This window comes from Mastigoproctus giganteus, chromosome 11 (genome assembly GCF_048544385.1).
Source record: "Mastigoproctus giganteus isolate SK-2022 chromosome 11, ASM4854438v1, whole genome shotgun sequence".
NCBI classification, from domain to species: domain Eukaryota; kingdom Metazoa; phylum Arthropoda; class Arachnida; order Uropygi; family Thelyphonidae; genus Mastigoproctus; species Mastigoproctus giganteus.
Window position 1 is genome coordinate 166,884,260 of NC_143585.1, and position 18,101 is coordinate 166,902,360.

An 18,101-nucleotide genomic window follows, 5' to 3' on the forward strand; every position below is an offset into this window, starting at 1 on the left:
GGTGAAGTGAAAAGGTTTTTTTTTTTTTTTTTTTTGGCTGATGCTGCATCAGCTTGCTTTCTTGCATCATATGCCTCTACTAATTGTTATGGGTCTATATGAGAGCTTGAAGGACAGGGTGGATGCACTCGAAGGATCTAAATTGAGGGCCCATCAAGCTCTTAGCTACCCACATCAAAGCCAGAGTTTGCACTTGATCATCACGCAACACAGGGGCAACCCCCAAGGCAGAATGCACTGGAAGCCTGAGGCTTCCTTGCACCATATGGGTAATAATGATAATGAGAATATTGATTTTTCCATGATAATTTCCACTGGTACATGCATTTTCTCTGGATTATTGATTTGTAGTCTTGATATGGTACTTTCCAATTGTCTCTGGGTGGTAAGACGACCAATTTTGCAGCATTGTCAGCTAATTCACTTCCTGGAATTCCCATATGTCCAGGGACCCAGCACAGGTGTATGGTTTTCCCAAAGGCACCTCCGTAGCCAGGTGGGCAGGAGCAGCAGTGCGTAGCACACGCTTCTTGATTAGACTGGGGTTCGAGTCCATGACCACCGCATATACCTGGAGCAATATGGTCTTAGTTGCTAATGCTCCTAAAAACCAAATAACAACAACAACCTACTTTTCCCAAGTTCAAATAAAGTATGCAAAGAAGAGGTTACTTCCTTTAAGACTGGGTGGGTGATATTCATGGTTTTTTTTTTCAGAGCTTGAAGTGCACTGAAAAAGTCTGTAAAAATTATACTATTTTCAATATTGGAGGACTCTATATGCTTCAGTGCAATCTGAATAGCCATTAGTTCGGCAGAAAATATACTGAACTCATATGGCAATTCACAAGCCAATGTGATGTTCGGAAAAACTGCGGCAATTTCAACATGGGCCTCATCCGTATGCACTACGACGAAGTTGGGGAATTGATCCACTATTGCATGATACAATTGTAAGATATTTTCTTTATGCAATGTAGATTTATTCCATCGATGTAGGGATAAATCACATGCAGGCGAAGTAAAGTCCCAAGGAGCATAGGAAAGTGGAAGTGTATTTGCAACATTATTAAAAGACAGATTAATTCTTCTGAAAGGTATTTTATTCGCATACGTAATGGTCGGTTAGCAGAAGGGTGGTTTCGGTATAACATGCTGTGCTGGTGGGTAAACAGTATCTCCCAGTTTGGGTGTTCGGGCATAAATCTAATTTTATATGCATAGCATAATATAAGTTGTCTTCTGATTGAGAGAGGGGGTTCATGCGCTTCAGCATACAGGCTGTGTATTGGAGACGTGCGATATGCTCCTATGGCAATGCGTATTGCACTATGATGGATAGGGTCAAGCCAGCAAAGGACACTAGATCTTGCTGAGCTATACACTGGTGCTCCTTGTCAAGTTTTGACCTTATTAAGGCTCTGTATAATCGCAATATGGTAACTCGATCAGCTCCCCACTTAGTTGCTGAGAGAACCCGGATGATATTTAGCTTTTGTTGACAGGATGTGCTTACTAAGCACATCCTGTCAACAAAAGTTAAATATCATCCGGGTTTTTTAATATAGTTTTTTAATATGCTCTAAAAATCAGTTTTTAATATCAGTTTTTTAATATGCTCTAAAAAGGTAAGTTTATGATCTAATGTGATTCCTAAGAACCATGTGCTGGAATGAACTGCTATTGGTAGGCCATTCAGTTGTAGTTCTGGATGTGGGTGAAGTTTTCATTGGCGGCAAAAATGGATGCACAACGTTTTATGCGGACAGAGTTGAATGGTAGGTAGTCCATTAGTTCGTGTCCATGAACTGATCTTATTTATTGCCACTTATAATTGTCTCTCAACAGTATTCATGTTTTTTGCATGACACGAAATGCTAAGGTCATCTACAAACAGTGCTGTATCGATAGTGTTTGGAATCTGTTCGGCAATGGTGTTTATTGCAATTATGAAAAGTGTAGCACTGAGTATAGAGCCTTGGGGGACTACTTATTTTTGTAAGAACACCTGGGATAATGAAGTTTTAAAGCAAACCTGAAATGTGCGTTTGCACAAGAAGTTCTGAATGAAAATTGGGAGATGACCCCTAAGTCCATGGTGGTATAATTCATGGAGTATTCTATACTTCCACGTGGAATCGTAAGCTTTACTTATATCAAAACATGCCATGACATGATGTTGCAATCTACAAATGGAGTTCTCAAGTCTTACTACTATCTCAAGTCTTACTAGTGCAGAATGTAGGAGATTAAAGTTTTCTAGGTACCATATCAGTCGACGGTTTATCATCTTTTCAAGAATTTTGCAGAGGCAACTGGTCAAGGCAATGGGTCTATAGCTAGTAGGGCTTGTTGGGTCTTTTCCTGGTTTAAGGAAGGCAAGGACTGTAGCATGGTGCCATTGTTTAGGGAATGTGTCTTCTAGGTAAAGTCTATTGAACAGATCAACAAGTGACAACAATGATTCGGTACTTAGTTCCTGTATCATCGAGTAGTGAATATTATCTGGTCCTACAGCACTGCGTCTACATGTTGATAGAGCTCTATGCAGTTTGTGGAGAGCAAATGGTAGGTTGTATCGTTCATTTGCTTTAGACGAAAAGTTTAATTTTTGTTTTTCTGTATTTGTTTTAAATCTTCTGAAGGCTGGTGTGTAACTTTCTGTTGCTGATGCTTTGGCAAAAGTTTCCCCTACGATGCTGGCAATTTGGGCAGGGTCAGAAATATTCTGTCCCCCCCCATTCCATGATAGGAACGGGAATCATCTGATGTTTACCACTCATTTTTCTGATTATTTTCCAAATTTTATTTGTAGGGGTGTCTTGGTTGATAGTTGAAGTAAAGCGGATCCAAGATGCCTTTTTATTACAGCGTCTAACATACTTTGCTCTTGCTCTGGTGCATTTATACTGGATAAGATTTTCTGTAGTTGGACTGTGACGAAAGGAATTCCACGCTTTTGTTCTTTTTTAGCTGCTCGGCATTCATTACTCCGGTAAACCACCTCCCACCATTCCCGGTATGACACATATTCCGCGCTCCTGGATTTTGTTCATGAATTTGTGGTTAAAGTGCCTACTAGTTTATGAAAAGTGTACTCTTTAGTAGAACTACTACAGTGGATCTCAGGGTGAGAGAGTTTTGCTTATTTACTGGGAACTTTGCAGGTTATTTACATTTTCTATCTATATCCTTTGTGGCCAGACCGTACTGGTCACCATGCAGCTGACAGCAGGGCTATAGAGAGGCACCAATTATATTGTGGTTACCACGCAAATACTCTGCACTTGACTTGGGAGGCTTGTGTGACAATGGAATGTGTAGCATTCCCCCTCCGGTGCAGGGATTAGTGAGTTGACATCTACTTCACTGTGACCTTGACTGCTGCATTTCACTAATGTTTATTTGAAGGCACTATACAGAGTTATTTGGCATTCCTCCCCTACCTGCCAGTGGGGGAGAGCCCAAAACTTTGCCTGTTGATTATAGGGCAACAAATATGCCCATGGACTTGTGGTTTGAATCCTTCAGCAACTCTTGGAGCCCCAACAAAGTAATACGACTAGGAACCGCTAATTCAAACAACCTCGTTAATCCGGAAACTTTACAAAATGGAAAATGAAATTGTGGAAATAACCCCAAATGACTCACAAATCCAATCTGAGGAAGTCATGATGGAACAAACTCCAACTGAAAGAGTTGATGACCCTGAAGAACAAAGATGGAAGACCACAAAATGGAAGAATAGAAGAAGAACAGACCCAAAATTGGACCGCGAAACGTGCAGCACTAGTGAAGCCAAGGAACAGCTTGTTTGTTTGCAGGCTTTACAGCACAAGAGCAGCAAAGGCCATAATGCGCCTAACTATGGTGAAGTTAAATACATAGTTCTATCTGTATATATATTATTCAAGTTTATACTGCATTGTACAGTTTTATCTGTTTGAGGAAATCAATTTTGACCACATGTGGCGTGTCTGTTTGTATGGGTTGATGGTGAGATGATTCGCTTTGCCTCTTGATAGGAAACATATTTGTTTGATTTATATTTCTGAATAAGTTTTTCGTTTTTCCAGCGTTCACATGTTTTAGCATAGGCAGGGTGGTCCTTTTTACTGTTTGAGCATACTGGTTGAGGGGCAGCACAGGCTTCGCAGTCATGTTCTACTGAACTGCACTTTGCACAAGTAGGGGTTCCCCAGCAGCTTGTCTGGGAATGTCCATACTTCTGCCATCAGAAAAATCGTAGCGGGTTTGGAATATATGGTCTGACATAGCATACCAGATATCAAGCCTTAATGGATGTTTGACGATGGGGTGTATTAAATATCAATATCAGATTTCTTGTAGGGGTCAGATGGCCATCGTTTCTGGTGGAGATTCTCTTCACTTGAATAACATCTTGTTCTTTAAGTTTCTCTAGCATCTCCTCTTCAGACACATCTAGTAAATCCCAGTCTGAGATCACTCCTTTGGAGTTCAGTGATCTGTGGGGTATCACAGTTACTGGTAGTTCTGCAAAGAGTTTAATGCTCAAAAGTCACTCTGAATGTTTAGCATTAGAGGTCTCTATGATGATGTCTCTTGACCTCAGTCTTTTTACAGACTTGGGAGATCCAGCTCTACTTTCTAATTCCTTTTGGACTCTAAATGGTGAGAGTTTTTTAATTGCATTTTCACCAGTTGAGTCGATAATTAAGAAAGCAGGAATAGGATAATTCTCTGTCAGTTTTTTGGAGTTTGGCAGTTCCTGCATTGGAGCTGTCTTTCATTTTGGATGTCTGGGGTGCAACTGTTGATAAGTGACAGATTGATTTTCTCATGAGGTGCTCTTTTTGGCTCTGGGTGATTGTCTTTTTCTCCCAGGTTAATAGCCCCACCACGTGGAGGCAAGAGCGGTGCCACCTAGTGACCCAAGCGAAGAAGAAAGGGGTTAGTATAAACTAAAAATAAAAAAACAGGGATTAAAGAAAGGCAATTTTCCTTTCTAGTAATGGATAAATGTATTTAAAAATAATACTCAAGAGTTACCGGTCTTACGAAACTCAGGAGAAACGTATTTACAGTTAAGCATACCAGATAATCACTATGAAAGTTGCTGTGGTCACTAATATTGCTTGGAACTAAATTGAGAGTAGAAGTGTGTTATAGGCCTAATGACTCTGATGAGTATTATAAAAAACTGTACAGGGAAATAGAGTGAACCAGTAAATCAGAGACTCTTATAATGGGGGATTTTAGTCTTATAACTGGATGATTGTTTTCTACATCAGTATGTTCGGGAGGCAACTAGAGGGAGTAATACTCTTGATCTGATTATCAGTAGTGATTCTTCATGCATTAAGAATCTGCAGATAAAGGAACCAATAGGTAGCAGTGATCACAGTGTGCTGAAGTGGGATTTACTCAAAGAGGTAACTACCATCAAGGGTAAAGGGAAGGGTTTTTGCTTTCATAAAGGTGACTACGGAGGTCTGAGACAGTATTTAAATTCTATACAGTGGGACCAACTGATGATGTTACCAACAGCAAATTTAAAATGGGATGCCAAAGAATTAATCTTGGAAGCCACTAGGCTTTACATACCAAATAAGAAATATTGTTCAAAGTTTAGGCCTAAATGGATGTCAGATGAAATAATGAGACATGTGGCAGAGAATAAAAATGCATGAGATACATATAAATTAACGGGTGACATGGAAGCCTGCGATAGATATAAACTGGTCTGTAACCAAGTCACAAAGGAGATTAGGCAGGCAAAGGCAGATTATGAGAAATCTTTGGCAAAGAATGTAAAGAAAAACAGCAAAGAGTTCTTTACGTATGTAAACTGTAGAAGGAAGGGGATGAATCAGATTGGTCCACTGGATACTGATGGTTCAACTGTTGATGATCCTGCTCAGGTAGCTAACAAACTAAATGAGTATTCTGCATCTACATTCACACATGTGGAGTTATTCAGGGAGGGGAATGCCAGAAGTGAACTAAACTCTGGCAGTGAGGTAGATGATTTTGTAATAACTGAGAGGAAAGTGGAGGAGAAATTATTGAAGACAAAAATAAGAAAGGCACCTGGGGTGGATGGGATCTATCCAGTTATATTGAAGGAGGCAGCAAAGGAAGTAAGCAAACCGTTAGCCATAATTATGAGAGCTTCCTTGGACTCAGGGGAGGTCCCCATGGACTGAAGATGTGCAAAGGTAACCCAAATTCACAGAGGAGGATCAAAGGGCGACACAAGTAATTATAGACCTGTTAGTTTAACTTCTGTTCCAGGGAAATTATTGGAGGCACTGATTAAAGAAGCATTGCAGGATCATCTAGACAAGACTTCAGTGGACACAGCATGGGTTTGTTAAGGGAAAGTCTTGTCTGACCAATATGATTGGATACTATGATGTGGTCAAAAAGCAACTGGATGCTGAGAATAACTTTGATATCATATATTTGGATCTTAGAAAGGCGTTTGATACTGTTGCACATGGAAGACTGCTGCACAAATTGGAGCAGTGAGACATTGGAGGCAAATTGCTGCCAGGGATAAAGAAGGGATGGTTAGGTGGAAGAAGACAGAGAGTGGTAATCAATGGACATTGCTCTTCGTGGACTAATGTTGTGGAGTCCCTTAGGATTCAGTGTTGTGTCCATTGTTGTTGTTTTCTGTATTTATAAATGATACTGATGATAGTATCTCAGGCTTAATGTCCAAGTTTGCAGATGATACGAAGGTTGGCAGGGTTGTTAATGACACTAATGACAATACACTGCTGCAACAGGATCTAGAAAAGTTGAGCAGATGCGCTGAGAGGTGACAAATGAAGTTTAATATTGACAAATGTAAAGTACTACATATGGGAAGCAGTAACCCCAGAGTAACGTATCAACTGTGTGCTACTACAGTGAGAGTGGTAGAGAATGAAAAGTACCTGGGGGTAATTATGTCAGATATGAAGTTTTCTGAACAGTGTAGACGGTCTGCAAGAGTAGCTCATAGTGTCTAGTCAATGATATATACAGGAATTTTTCTAGTAGGTTTAAGGAGGTGATTATCCCCTTGTATAAGGCAATGGTCAGGCCACACCTTGAGTACTGTATACAGGTCTGGAGGCTTCATTTTAAAAAAGGATGTAGAGCTGCTGGAATGAGTACAGAGAAGGGAAACAAGATTAGTGAATGGAACAAAGGGTTGCTCTTACGAAGAAAGGCTTAAGTTTTGCAAATTACACTGTTTGGAGACAAGGCACCAGCGAGGTGATCTGACTGAGGTGTATAAAGCCTTGAATGGTTTGAGTATGCTCAATGCTGATGGGATTCTTCCTCTTGCTCCGAATAATCACCTGAGAGGGCATAAATTCAAATTGAGGAAAGATAGCATAAATTCAAATTGAGGAAAGTTTTGTTCAACAAAACAAAACAGCAGAGATTCAAAAACAGAGGAAATTTTGAAAAATTACATTCAACCTAATAGCAGAGTTTCCTTGCAGAAAAGCTCAAAAATATTGTTATTATTATTATTAGCCATATGGTACAAGGAAGCCTCAGGCTTCCTTGTACCATATGGCTAATAATGCACATGACTTTATTAGCAGGAGAAAACAAGTAACGCATTTACTTCTGATGGTTGATGGAACATCAGTCAAAAAAAAATTTCTGAGTTACCCTGAGAGAGAGAGAGAGAGAGAGAGAGAGAGAGAGAGAGAGAGAGAGAGAGAGAGAGAGAGAGAGAGAGAGAGAGAGAGAGAGAGAGAGAGAGAGCAAGGGTAAGAAGTAGAAGGGAATCACCAAGAAGGAGAAGAATGATGATATCCAGCTCAGGACCCTGGGTGTGCCAAGCCCATACTCACCAGATGTAAGCCCCTCAAAATTCTCTAACCGTGTTAGAGTGAAACTGTGTTATGCGAGGATTGCTGCAATTTATCCGTCATGTTAGAATGAAACTGTGTTGTATAAGTACTGTGTTATACGTGGGTTGCCTGTACATCACAGTCTGATTTTATTTTAGTGTTGGTGAATTTACATTTTTTGCGTATGCATACTCTGATTGTTGTCAGAGGGGAATATGTTTTATTTAACAATACACAAATTTGTTGCATAACAGTCTGGCTACGGACAGTGTTGTTGTTTTTAATGCCAATCATGCTAGATTTGGCTTTCTTTCTTTTTTTTTTTTTTTTTTTAATCTGAAACGAAAAACTGCAAGGACTAGGAATGAGTTATTACTATGCTAACAAGAGACATATTTCAATCGTGGTTCGTTTGATCCTTGCGTATGGATTTATGAGCCTGACCAGTGTATTGGGAGAGACCCTTTCCGTAATTAGCATTTATCCCGTGGGGTTCAGAGAGGGAATAAGCAATGACCAGGCAGAGTAAAGCATCTACTTCGGTCCCTACAAAGCATTAAGTTTCGCTAATTTTATGGTTTTGAGGTTTTCATTTGCCATTTTCACAACAACATTCTACCCGTGTCTATTTCTCTATTTCTATACAGCCAACAAGACCCGGACTTTGTTACTGGCCATGAATAATACATTTGTGGTGGGAAATGAAACAAAAAAATTCAGCCAATCACAGAGATTTTCATTTGCTTTATTGGCACAAAAAGTTCTGCAGCTCTTATCAACCATCATGTACCATTCTGTGATTCTACATTTTTAAGTTTCTCAGAACATTAAAAAATTTACTCATTACCACCATTTTTTTCCAACTTGTGATAGAAAGGCTGAAGATGTAATAAGTTTATTATTCCCGTTTTCGTTCACAAATTGTGGATTCATAATTTGTGAATTTGGGACATTCACAAATTACGAATGATCTATGACATTGTCCAGTGTTGGTACCAATATACACTGAGTGATCACTGAATTATGACCACCTACCTAATACTTCGTAGATCCTCCTTTTGCCCCAGTACAGCAGCCATCTAATGTGGCATTGATTCAACAATATGTCTAAAGCATTCGGGAAGTATGGCCAACCAAGCTGTGTGTAATGGTCAGCAATGCAGGTATGGAGGTGATTGGTGTATCCAGACACCTGGTATGCCTTTCTATAGTCCCACAAGTGCTCTATGGATTGATATCGGGGGAATTTAGAGGCCATTCGATATGCTGGAAGTCAGAACTGTGTTTCTCAAGCCATTCCTGCACATCAAGTGCCCAATGGCTTGGCACATTGTCATCTTGGAAGATGCCATTCAGGAAAAAGTGTAACATAGCGCAATGTACACAGTCAGCAAGCAGTTGACGATAGCGGAGACCAGTGATACGTTGCTCCCCATGCACCAGGGGTCCAAGTTCCTGCCAGTGAAACATGCCCCACACCATACAGCCGCCTTCACTGGCCTGCACTTTTGATATCATGCATGATGAATGAAGAGCCTCATGTTGTTGATGCCAAATCCATACACGACCATCCATAGTGTGGAGTAAATAATGTGACTCATCCGACGAGCACACCTTCTTCCATTCTTCTAATGTCCATCTTGCATGCTCTCTGCACCAGGTGAGTCTTTTTCACCAATGAACCTTGGTTAGGAGAGGATGCTGTAGGGATAGTCTGCTGGTATAGCCTATACGTGCGAGTGTGCGATGCATGGTCATGCCAGATATTGTTCTGGGTTGGCCCATGTTGTAACTGGGTAGTCAACTCTTCAACAGTGCTGTGCCTGTTCACCTGTACAAGTCGTCGGACCTGGCGCTCATCTATAACATCAGCCTTTCGCTGACCTTTGCAGTTTTGCCATCGGGTCGTTGTTTGACCATTTTGATGCCAGTCCTAGTACACTTAACTACGGTGGCTCTCAAACACCCCACCAGTTCAGCCGTTTGGGAAATCGAGTGACCAGCTCACCGAGCTCCCACAATCTGTCCTTTATCATATTCCGATAAATTCTTTTTTTTTTTTTTTTTTTTTGGTAGTTGTTGGCACATAGGCTTCTGTGGCCATAATGCACCTCCCAAGGTTTTTGCAGTACTTTGATCCAAGCCCAAGGTGGGAATCGAACCCGCAACCTTTGGGTTGCCAGGCAAGACTTTACCCACCCGGCTAGCTCGGTCGGCCGATAAATTCTTCCTTTTACCCATCACGCTCAGAATTTTACTACCTACTGAACCACTGACACCTTATCTATGCTACATAGGTCGACTAACTTGGCACTCTCATATCTCACGTGATCAATGGGCCGCATTCAGTTTTCATAGGGGTGGTTATAATTCAGTGATCACTCAGTGTATGTTACTCATTGCTGTAAATTTATTTATTTTACTATTCTTTGCATTCTGTTGCAATTTGACAGAACGATTTATAATTTTATCACTCTGGTGTCAGTAATTTTTTTTTTTTTTTATTGAAAATTTGTTGAAGGATCATTTATAGATCAGAGAAATATATATATGAATTTCAAAAAGCTACTTTTCTTGTCTTCATTTTTTTTTTTTTTTTTTTTTTTTGCACTTAGTGAACAATGAATGCGCACCAGATAATGATGCTTCATTTGCAACCAAATAAGTTTTAGTTGGCATCCATTTCCAAAATAGGCCTGTTTCGTCTACATTAAATATTTGCTGTTCGCTGTATTCCTGAATGATTTTTTGCAATTCTGCAGGAAATTTGGCTGCAGCATCTTCTTCAGCACTAGCAGCTTCCCCATTACTTTAACATTATGCAGTCCTGTCGATTTTTGAAAAGTTCAAACCACTTTGAACTAGCAACAAACGTTTCAGTTTCCCCCTTGATATTTTGTTTCTTTGAGCTTAGTAACACTGTTAACAGTATTGCTCTGAATATTGTCCGTAAATAATGGAATTCGTTTTTGATTGCAATCTTCTTTCCAAATTATAGGCTTTCCATTTCAATCATTACTGGAGTTCTGTTTCTGTTATTTTGTAAAACAAAAGAAGTTAATGAAACTTTACCTTTCTCTTTATAATTGTCCTTACGGCCCAAGATAGTTCATATGGTAGACTCACTGTATCCTAGATCTCTTACAATTTTCACATGGTTTGCATAACTTTCATGTTTTTTAAAACTTCAAGTTTTTCAGCTAAAGTAATAACTTTTTGTGTTCTTTTTATTGCAATCACGTGGTTTTTCACTATTACTTTTACATAATTAACAGGGGTAGAAAATTTGAATTTTTAAATGCGTGTGCACATGACTTTATTAGCAGGAGACAAACAAGTAACGCATTTACTTCTGATGGTTGATGGAACACACTGAGGCTGACAGTGGGCAAATGCTTGTTTATTGGTTGTCAGATGCTTAGGATGCGATTTGAATCTTTTTCAAATATCACATAAAAAAGGTCATGTTAACTGGAAATTTGCATCACGTAAAGTAAAAAGAGGTATAATTTTTTCAAATCATGGTAACTGAAAAATGGATTAATAAAACTTGCATTATGCAAGGACTGGCTGTATATACATGTCAATTTTAAAAGCAACTTATCCAAAAAAAAAAAAAAATAATAATAATAAATCGATAAATAAAAAAATAAAAAAAACAAATAAAAAAAATAAATAAAAAGAAGGAAACTTACGTGGAATTATAAAATCAGGATCAACTTGATGAATATTTGCTTGAACTGATGGAAATATTGTAAGGGTTACAAAGAACACAAAAAACACATTAAAACACTGCGGCCAAACCTAGAGAAGTAAAAAAAAAAAAAAAAAAAACAAGAAGTTAATACCTTCTTTATATAATTTTTAAGAAACACATTTCCTTCAGATTAATTCAAAACAATACGAGCAACATTAATTTTCAATGTCAAAAAAAATATATATATATGACTTTTATGTAAAATACAAGGTGCCAACAAATTTCATATTTAAGGTTTAAGGTTTTGTGTTTGCACATTACAGAAGTTGTTGTTATTTGGTTTTTAGGAGAATTAGCAACTAAGTAGAAGTAAAAAAACAAAAAAAAAAAAACAAGAAGTTAATACCTTATTTATATAATTTTTAAGTAACACATTTCCTTCAGATTAATTCAAAACAATACGAGCAATGTGAAGTGGGAAAAACTAATTTTCAATGTAAAAAAAAAAATATATATATATGACTTTTATGTAAAATACAAGGTGCCAACAAATTTCATATTTAAGGTTTAAGGTTTTGTGTTTGCAAATTACAGAAGTTATTGTTGTTGTTATTTGGTTTTTAGGAGCATTAGCAACTAAGGCCATATTGCTCCGGGTATATGCGGTGGTTATTCCCCGACCTTTCCACATCCTCCATATTTGGTGTCTCACAGGCTCAAACCCCGGTCTAATCAAGAAGCGTGTGCCACACACTGCTGCTCCTGCCCACCTGGCTACAGAGGCGCCTCACATTACAGAAAATAGAAGATATGTGTGAAGACATAAGAGTTAGATTAGGCTTTCCTTTAATAAGTAACAATTCAAGATGATATCAAGTGAAACATTATTTGGGTTCAGACCACTTAATATAGATGGGTTGATTATTGATGATCATGCTCAGGTAGCTCATAAAATGAATGACTATTTTGCATCAACATTCACACATGAGGAGTTATTCAATGAGGGGAAAGCCAGAGGTTTATCAAACTCTAACAGGGAGCTAAGTAATTTTGTAATAAATGAGAGCAAAGTGGAGGAGAAATTGTTGAAGTTAAACATAAGGAAGGCACCTGGGGTGGATCTACCCAGTTATATTTAAGGAGGCAGCAAAGTAAGTAAACCCTTAGCCATAATTATGAGAGCTTCCTTGGGCTCGGGTGAGGTCCCCATCGATTGGAGGTGTGCAAATGTATCACCAATTCACATACTTGGTTCAAAAGGTGACATAAGTAACTATAGACCTGTTAGTTTAACTTGAGTTCCAGGGAAAATAATGGAGTCACTGGTCAAAGAAGCATTGCAGGATCATCTAGACAAGACTGCAGTAATAGATAAGACACAGTGGGGTTTGTTAAAGGGAGGTCTTGTCTGACCAATTTGATTGGATACTATGATGTGGTCACAAAGCAACTGAATGTCAAAAATAATTTTGATATCGTATACTTGGATTTCAGGAAAGCTTTTGATACTGTTGCACATGGAAGACTGCTGTACAAATTGGAGAGGTACGGCATTAAGGGTAAGTGGCTACAATGGATAAAGAGATTGTTGAGTGGAAGACGATAGAAAGTGGTAATCAATGGACACTGCCTTTCATGGTCAAATGTTATTAGTGGAGTTCCCCAGGGTTCAGTGCTGGGCCCATTGTTGTTTTGTGTATTCATCAATGATACTGATGAAGGTATATCAGGATTAATGTTCAAGTTTATAGATGATTCAAAGGTTGGCAGAGATGTTAATGACAGTGAAGACAGTATGCTACTCTAACTGGTTCTAGATAAGTTGGGCAAATGGGCTGAGAAGTGGCTAATTGAGGTTGTCAAAGACAACCTCAATTAGCCACTTCTCAGGTGGACCTTGAGGCTGTCACAGACATTCTCTCAGATATGCCAGACAACCTGTACTTGCTACCTGAGAGTCTAAAACGCTGAAGAAACTGATATTTGGGTGACACTCAAGTCAAGTGGACCCAATTTCGGCAAAGCCCGGACGGTCTGTGACAGCCAAATCCTCTGTTTGCACCTTCACGATTGTGGGACTGTTAGTAATATTGGGTATAACCTCCATGCACAAGTACATGGTGGGTGACCACCCAGGTGTGAACCAATTTCATATTTAAGGAGGCAGAGTTAAGGTGTGCACCCACACCACATGGAGGAATGCTGCCCCTCTATGTTACCAGGCAGTACTAGGTGGTAGATGACTCTCATCAACAGGTGCAATAGCACACTTTGCTTATTGGAAGCTTGAAGTGGTGGAACCCATATTTAGTCTCTAGAGCTAAGTTCCAGTCAACCCTTCCCCATCTCTTCCATCATGCAGTATGATTGATGACTTTTGAGGTTATGATGAACATTGTGGCGAGATCCAATATTCCTTACATTTCAAGGGTACAACTCTAAAACGGTGTTCGCAGGCCGGCCGCTAGTTAGTTAGTACACCGGATCGAACCTATTGGTAACTCTCTAGGAGGCTTCTGGATCAGACAGTGTATAACCTTGCTACCTCTACTCTGCCAGACAGTGACTGGAGGGAGTCCGAGTAGTGTGTATGTAGGGAGCATTGTCGAGGCCACGTTATGTCAAGGATCTGAGTATATTCTTACCATGTGTACGCCGTATCCAAAAATTTAATTACTACATACAGCATGTCCCACCCTCTTTTTCTTACTATTGAATAAACCATGAATTGTCAAACTAATAGAGAAAGCTTATCTGCGAAAAGATCTAAGCCTCCCAAACACTTCCTAATTCATTTTACAATAAGTGGTCTCAATTCTAATCTCAACGATGTCCATTTCCACTTGCAGTCTGCCAAACCCCATGTACTTTTTCTGACAGAATCTCAGTTATCGGTTGATTCAACTACTGCTCATCCCAGATGCCCAAATTATTCGCTGTATGCACAAGTACCACCTTTCGGTACTTGTGCATATGTCCGTTCTGATATTCCCTGTCAGAGACTTGGCAATTTGGAATCTCCTCTCTTTGATCTTCTCTGGCTTAAAATCTCTCTACCTCACTATGTCAAATTCATCTGTCTCATCCGTTCTCCCAACTCCACTAATCGCTTGGAGCTCTTTGACTTCCTCTCTTTGCAACTTGACTTTCTCACGTCCAACTTTCCTAAAAGTGAGGTAATTTTTCTTGGTGATTTTAATGTTCACAACTCCACCTAGCATCCATTTTCTAGTCACACCGACCCACTAGTCGAGATGCTGAGGCTTTTGCAATTACTAATGACCTTGCACAGATTGTTCATTTACCTACAAGAATACCGGACAATAGTAATTATACAGCCAACACACTTGATCTTTTTCTCACAAACAACCCTTCTAAGTACACTGTTGAAGTGAGTGGTCCTTTAGGCACTTCAGATCACAACTTGGTGATTGTCTCTTCTCCAATGGAGCCTTTATCTCATGGCTATTCCCAACCTTGTGTTGTTTGGCATTACAAGAATGCAAAATGGGATGACCTGCGATATTTCTTTTCTTCTTTCCTTGGTCGGATTAATGTTTCAAAACTTCTGATGCCAATGTTTGCTCAGATCGTGTCAGTGAAATTATTCTTGCAGGAATGGAATCCTTTATCCCACACTCCACTTTAAAATCTCGTCCTTTATCTAAACCTTGGTTTTCCAATAAATGTGCTAAGGCTGTTCAAGAGAAGAATGTGCATATCATTATTGGCTTGTTTCTAATTATTCAGTTTCATTTTCTGCCTACACCAAAGCTCGCAACAACTGTAAAGCAGTTATTAATCAGTCCGAACTAGAGTTCGAACAGGCTAAGAGTAGAAAACTTGCTTCTTGCCCTAATGGTAGCCGAGCATTCTGGTCTCTTGCCAAAGATATATTGGCCGCAACGTTTGCCATCTCTGCTCCCACCTCTGTCCTAAAAATGTTTGGGGGGTCAAACAATGTGCATTGTGTGAATTTGAATCCTGTTGCAGCATCAGTGGTGTCCTTAACAACCCTGCCAACCTTCGTATCATCTGCAAACTTGTACATTAAACTTGATATCCCATCATCAATATCATTCATAAACACCGAAAACAATAATGGACCCAATACTGAACCCTGATGGACTCCACTAATAACATTAGTCCACAATGAGCAGTGTCCATTGATTACCACTCTCTGTCTTCTCCCCCTCAACCACCCCTTTATCCATAGCAGCAATTGCCTTCAATGCCACACTGCTCCAATCTGTGTAGCAGTCTTCCATGTGCAACAGTATCAAAAGCCTTTCTAAGATCCAAGTATATAATATCAAAGTTATTCCCTGCATCCAGTTCTTTTGTGACTGCATCATAGTATCCAATCAAATTGGTTAGGCAACACTTCTGCTTAACAAAACCATGCTGTGTCTGAGCTATAACTGAAGTCTTGTCTAGATGATCATGCAGTGCTTCTTTAACCAGGGCCTCCATTAATTTTCCGGGAACAGAAGTTAAACTAACAGGTCTATAATTACTTGTTTCGCCCTTTGTTCCTCCTTTGTGAATTGGGGTCACATTTGCAGATCTCCAGTCCATGGGTACTTCCCCTGAGTCCAAGGAAGCTCTCATAATTATGGCCAAGGGTTTGCTTACTTCTTTTGCTGCCTCCTTTAATATAACTGGATAGATCCCATCAACCACAGGTGCATTTCTTGTATTTATCTTCAACAACCTCCACTTTACTCTCAGTTATTACAAGATTCTCTAGCTTACTGCCAGAGTTGAATACACCTCTGGCATTCCCCTCGCTGAATAACTCCTCACGTGTGAATGTTGATGCAAAATATTCATTTAGTTTGTTAGCTACCTGAGCAGAATCGGTGTAATTTTTTGGTGTAAATTTCCATAATGCACAGTTATTTGGAGTAGACAATTCTGTCAGATGGGCTGCAAGTTCAGACATGATGCAAATTCACATTAGAGTAACAAGGCTGTTGTGGGAGTCAAGCTTCTAGGAGGGAGAGAGAGAGATGATAAATTTTTTCTTGGACACCTTAGAGCATTTCAGACCTGAACTCAAGCAGTAATAACTCAATCAATGAAAAGTTCATTCACTAGCGGGCTTTCAGCCTTTTTCCACTATGTTATTTTCTTCCAGATCAGTAAAAAAATTTCTTTGTTCTTGCCTATTCGACTGGTGGGTCTGGTAGGCTGTGAAAACTGTGACAATGGAAACTTTGGGTGCCAGGGGTGTCCATGTGGAATTTAAATTCTCACTTATTATGTGGAGATCAATAGTGGCATTCGGTTTGGTGCTAGTATTGTTTTTCAAGGGATTTCTGTTACTCTGAGAGAAACATCTTGTTCTAGCAGATTTGATGTACAAAACTGAATGTCACCATTTTTAGGTGAGAGAGGATTACCAGTTTTTTCTGAGCCTTTCATAGTGGTGGCTATAGAGAAGACAGGACAGAACAGAAATAGTGAGATTTAGAGAGTCTTGACATTTTAAAAATTTGTGAAATTCCATTACACTTATTGCAAAGGACCATTTCACATGGCCTACTACAAAGAATAGTGTGTGGGGCTATTTTTAACATTAGCAGAGGCATATGATGCAAGAAAGCAAGATTATACAGAATCAGCCAAAAAAAAAAAAAAAAAAAACATACTTCCACTTCACCCCTCCGTTCATTCAAAATACCTGTCCAGCCGAGCCTCAAATTTATTTAGGCTATCAACTTCTACAAGGGATGGAAGTCTGTTCCACCAACCAACTATACGCTGGCTAAAGGCAAATTTCCGAACATCTATCCTACATCTTTTTTTTTTTTTTTTTTTTTTTATGTGAACCCCAAACACGAGAGGTATTAGAACCTATAGTACTTAGTACCATGCTTGGGTTGGAGGTTGAGAAGACGAAAGAGGATATTTGTTGACATTGAACTTCTGTAGATTGTAATTTTGTAATTTTCAGGAAATACGTATGAAGGAAGGTTGTTCCAGAAAACGGCAGTTGAATGAATAAATGAGGAAGATGAAAATTTGGTTCTGTGGGTTTGAAGTTGGACAGTAAATGGATCTTGGCTAGTGGTGGCACGTGTTCGGACTGTTTTGAAAGAGAGAGCGGGAATTATAGAAGCCAATTCAGAAGAACAGTGCCCATGGAAGTATCTGTAGAAGAGGTGTATCTGTATCTGTATCTGAGGAAAGATCTGTCTTTCCTCAATCTGAATTTATGCCCTATCAGGTGATTATTCTGAGCAAGAGGAAGAATCCCATCGGCATTGAGCATGCTCAAACCATTCAAGGCTTTATACACCTTTATCAAATCACCTAGCCGGTGCCTAGTCTCCAGACACTGTAATTTGCAGAACTTAAGCCTTTCTTCGTAAGAGAAACCCTTTGTTCCATTCACTAATCTTGTTGCGCTTCTCTGTACTCATTCCTGCAGGGCTACATCCTTCTTGAAATTAGGCCTCCAGACCTGTATACAGTACTCAAGGTGTGGCCTGACCATTGCCTTATACAAGGGAATAATCAGCTCCTTATCCCTACTAGAAAAATCCCTGTATATA

At 39.4% G+C, this 18,101-nt stretch overlaps 1 protein-coding gene across 3 annotated transcripts in view; it reads right to left on the reverse strand.

Moving 5' to 3' along the window:
- Ent2 (Equilibrative nucleoside transporter 2) overlaps positions 1–18,101 on the reverse strand; it is a 500,966-nt gene that overhangs the window by 69,787 nt on the left and 413,078 nt on the right. For all 3 annotated transcript variants that reach the window (XM_090384300.1, XM_090384301.1, XM_090384302.1), the window contains one exon: positions 11,540–11,648. In XM_090384300.1, the coding sequence (XP_090240426.1) occupies positions 11,540–11,648 (109 nt within the window). The remainder of the gene's footprint in view (positions 1–11,539; positions 11,649–18,101) is intronic.